The 3,942-nt window shown below is 45.6% G+C and overlaps 1 protein-coding gene across 5 annotated transcripts in view; it reads right to left on the bottom strand.

Annotated features, from left to right (window-relative positions):
- The window catches only part of Kndc1 (kinase non-catalytic C-lobe domain containing 1), a 49,886-nt gene that overhangs the window by 23,405 nt on the left and 22,539 nt on the right, over positions 1-3,942 (bottom strand). For all 5 annotated transcript variants that reach the window (XR_003847829.1, XM_017795622.1, XM_008823166.1 and 2 more), the window contains exons 7-9: positions 3,415-3,529; positions 2,523-2,594; positions 2,377-2,438 (exon numbers count right to left, since the gene is read on the bottom strand). Coding sequence is in view for 4 of the 5 variants with exons in the window: in XM_017795622.1 (XP_017651111.1) it covers positions 2,377-2,438; positions 2,523-2,594; positions 3,415-3,529 (249 nt within the window). In the remaining variant the exon portion in view is untranslated. The remainder of the gene's footprint in view (positions 1-2,376; positions 2,439-2,522; positions 2,595-3,414; positions 3,530-3,942) is intronic.

Raw genomic sequence — 3,942 nt, 5'->3', positions numbered from 1 at the left:
AAAGATTAAATTTATTTATTTATTTGAAGGACTGGGGTTAGGGTTAGAGTGGAGATTAGAGAACAACTTACAGGAGTCTGTTCTCTCCTACTATGTTGGTCCCAGGGGATCAAATGCAGGTAATGAAGCTTGGTAGCAAGTGCCTTTAACCAACAAGCCGTCTTACCAGTCCTACTTATTTATTTTTTACAGATGTGTTTTATTAAGCTGAGGAAATTTCTTCTATTTCTATTTTTTTGAGTTCTTATTTTTAAAGAATAAAATTGTGAATGTTGAATTTTGTTTTCTGTATTAATTAATAAGATAATGGGATTTTCTCCTTTGGACAGTTAATATATTATATTACATTGATTTTCCAAGCACGAAAACAGACTTGATCCTTTGAATAAATCCTACTTTGTCATGGCATAGAATTGCTTTCATATATTGCTGAATTCTATTTGTGTATATATTCTGAGGGTTTTTGCTTTCGTATTCATGAGAGGTTTTTTGTTTTGTTTTTTTTTTTAAATATACTCTATCTAATTTGAGGATCAGAGTGAAATGAGTTTCATAAAGCCAAACTGGGAAGTGTTTTTCCTCTTCGGTTTTCTGGAAGACTGTGTAGGATAGGTGTTAATCCTTCCTTAAACAAGTAGTGTAATTTTCTAGTGAAGCCATCTGGGCCTAGAGATACCTTCTGGAGAGTTTCAAAATTATGAATTCAAGTACTTCGTTAGCTATGGACTGTTCCGATGATCTGTTTCACGTTGAGTGAGTTGTGGAGTTTGTGTCTACTTCACCCAAGCCTCTAGGTGCATGTTGGGGGGCTGCTTGTAGTGTGTCTTGTTATCCTTCTGATGTCTGCAGGGTCTGCAGAAGTGTCCTCTGCCACCCTGGCATTGGTGTTTTGTGTCTTCTCACTTGTCTTCACCCAAGCCCAATTCAATTTTGGCCCCCCATCCTATTTCTGAGCAGGGCCCCGCTACCTGTGTGGTTCTCCTAGGGGGTCTCTCTGAACTGCCCAGGCACAGAACTTGTACAGTTAACGGACTCTCCAGTTTAGGTCCTGCCTTCTGCATCCTGTACTTTTCCCACTTGTAATTGTTTTAAACATTTTCTCCATGTATAATTTTTTATAGTTTTTTTGAGACAGGGTTTCTCTGTAGCCCCAGCTGGCCTGGAACTCTTTAGTGCTGGGACTAGAGGTGTGCACCACCATACCTGGCTTCCATGTACATTTATAATCAAATGAAGCTGTTACAAATTTTACTTTTTTCATCAAACATAATTTGGAACACTTGTAAGAAGGAATATTAACACATTATTTTTGCTTAGTTTTCCTTTCTTGTATTTTGAGATGCTTTTCATCATTTCTGCATAAAAAACTCTATTAACCATTCGTTTAGGATAAATCTGCTGGCGACCAATTTTTAGTTTTCCTTTTTTCTGAGAAAGTCTTGACAGGAGGGTGTTTCGCTAGACAGACGACTCTAGGTGAATGGTTCTCCCAGCATCTAAGGTCATCCAGGAGACATCTGCTGCCATTTGCATTGTTTCCACCTGGGCATGAACTACTGTTTTCCTTTTCCTTTTAAGTCTTCAGCATTCAAAGGTTTGACTATATCCTGATGTCAATTTCTTTGTTTATCCTTTTTTTTGGTCTCAGTTTCTTGAATTGTAGGCTTATGTGTTTTGCCATAATTGGGTTTTCCATCTGTTATTTGAGTTGATTTTTCTGCCCATCCCACCCTATCCTTTCTTTCCAGAATTCTGATGACATGGATTCTAGCACAAGCTCCTCAGGCTCTGTTCAATTTTTGGTCTCTTTTCCTTCTCTTATTCAGTGTCTATGATTCTGGCTTCCTGGCAGTCATTGTGGGTGACTCCAGGTGGCTTCTCAGCATAGGCTTCTCATCATAAGGCCATGCGCCCCATTCACACTCCATGTCTCTGTGGAGCAGTGGGCCTCAGATGCATTGTGGAGATTTTAGGGACAGCTAGGCTGTCTGAAGCGACCTATCTCTCTCCTGCCCCCCTGGCTAAGAAACCCAGGCCTGGGATGAGGCTCCCTTTGCCACTGCAGAGTTTCCCAGCTGTCACTTCTTGAACCCTGTTCGAGGTGAGGCACGCTCCTAGTCTCCAAGGTGGTGGCTGCACCAGGTTCTGAGAGTAATTTAGTTAATTTCATTTAAAGTTTATAAAACCCATTATCTGGTTAGTGGCAGTGGGGGTCAGGCCCTGAGGACCAAACTGTGTCTGCCCAAGACCCAGAGCCACACCCATGCCCCTTGGAGGAAAGCGATGGGTGCTGCCACAGCAGCCCCAGACACAGCAAGGTGGGTGCTGTGTTTGCGCCATCTGACCCTGCAACTGCCTGGATAGTGGCATAGTTACCTTCTCTGTCACCAGTTTCTCTTCTGCCACTTCGGGAGCCAGGAAGAATGAGTTGTAGGAACCTAGAAGAGAAACCACAGCTCCGTTTTCCTTACCACCCTGGTAGACGATGTTGGTCTTCTGCCCTGGGGGTAACCCGTACACACCGTTGGTAGGGGGTGGTCCAAAGAGCACAGCCCCGTCCTCGGCCACCAGCACATTGTCCAGGCATAGGCAGGCTGCAACAGAGAGGATGAGGGGCACAGCTGCACTTGGGCAGCTCCCTTACCCCAGCATCACCCAGGGGACTCTAGGGCCCACAGAGGTCCCAGAAATACTGATCAAAACTGAACAGGCACTGGAGGACCATTCCTTCCATCCCACCAAGGAGAGTAAAGCTGTGGGAAATACTGCCGGGGACATCACCCTCATCAAGTTTAGAATAAACAGGAGGTTGGTGGGGACACGGCCCACACTGTTCTGCCCCTGGGAAAGGTGGGGTGAGGGAGACGGGGCTGGTGACTATCCCCTACAGACTCAAATTTCCCAGATTCAGGGCTGAGAGGCAGCTTAGCAGCAGATTGTCCCTAGAGCAGAGGGCAGTATTTGTCTGAAGGCCACTACCTGGTCTTCTCAGACACTGCCCCTATTACTGCCCCACGGTACTTTGAAAGTACAGATGAGCTAGCTGTCCCTCTGTCCTGCTATGCAGCAGGGTTGAACTTGAATGATCACAAACTAGTGAGACATCTGAGCCCTTTCCCACCTCCCAAGCCAAGGTTTGACTTCCTTTGGACAGTGTCACCCAGTTGAAAATTTGAGGGCTGGAGCTACTCCTCCAAGGCAGGAGTCACTGCTTTTAGGTTTATGTTGTGGGTAGTCACCTTCACTGCCTCTGTGGATCTTGAGACCAGAGGTGCTTCCCCAGCTTTCCCTAAAGTACCTTGCCTCCATCAGGCTGGGCCATGGCCTCTGGTTCACAGAGTGGACATCATATCCCTCCCTCCCCAACTGGTTTTGGGCCGGGGGCTCAGGCAGAGCAGGGTAGTGACTCATCACCTGGGTGCTTGCTGTGTGTCTGCAGAGTGCTGAGGCAGGAGAGGCACAGGGCCCACAGCTCGTACTCCCTGAAGGGCCGACCTAGCTTGGACAGTAGGTCCTGAAGGGACAGGCTCTGTAGGAGGAGAAGGATCACATGAGAATGTTCTGCCCTCCTGGTGCCAGGGAAAAGCTTCCATGGAAAATAACAGCAAATACTGCTTCAATTTCTACATGTAGCACTTCCTATACAAGAGACTGGGAGAGTCCTTCAAAGTCAAAACAAGTATGGATGAGGGTGTGGAGAAACTGAAGTTCTCATCCACAAAATGGTGCGGCTGCCATGGGAAATGATGGCTGTTCTGCAAGAAGTACAGAGTCACTCTAAGATCCAATGATTCTCTTTCTGGGTACCATAAGAACTGAAAGGAAACTGGAGCAGACAGTTGTCCACCCAGGTTCAAGGTAGCATCAAAAAAAAACCAAGAGGTTTTTTTTTTTTTTTTTTTTTTTTTTTTTTTTTTTGAGACAGGGTTTCCCTTTGCCCCC

The sequence above is a fragment of the Nannospalax galili genome, unplaced genomic scaffold, assembly GCF_000622305.1.
Source record: "Nannospalax galili isolate Female #2095 unplaced genomic scaffold, S.galili_v1.0 scaffold49, whole genome shotgun sequence".
Classification (NCBI taxonomy): domain Eukaryota; kingdom Metazoa; phylum Chordata; class Mammalia; order Rodentia; family Spalacidae; genus Nannospalax; species Nannospalax galili.
Note: the sequence above shows the minus strand (reverse complement) of the source record. Positions and strands in the feature narration are given on the sequence as shown.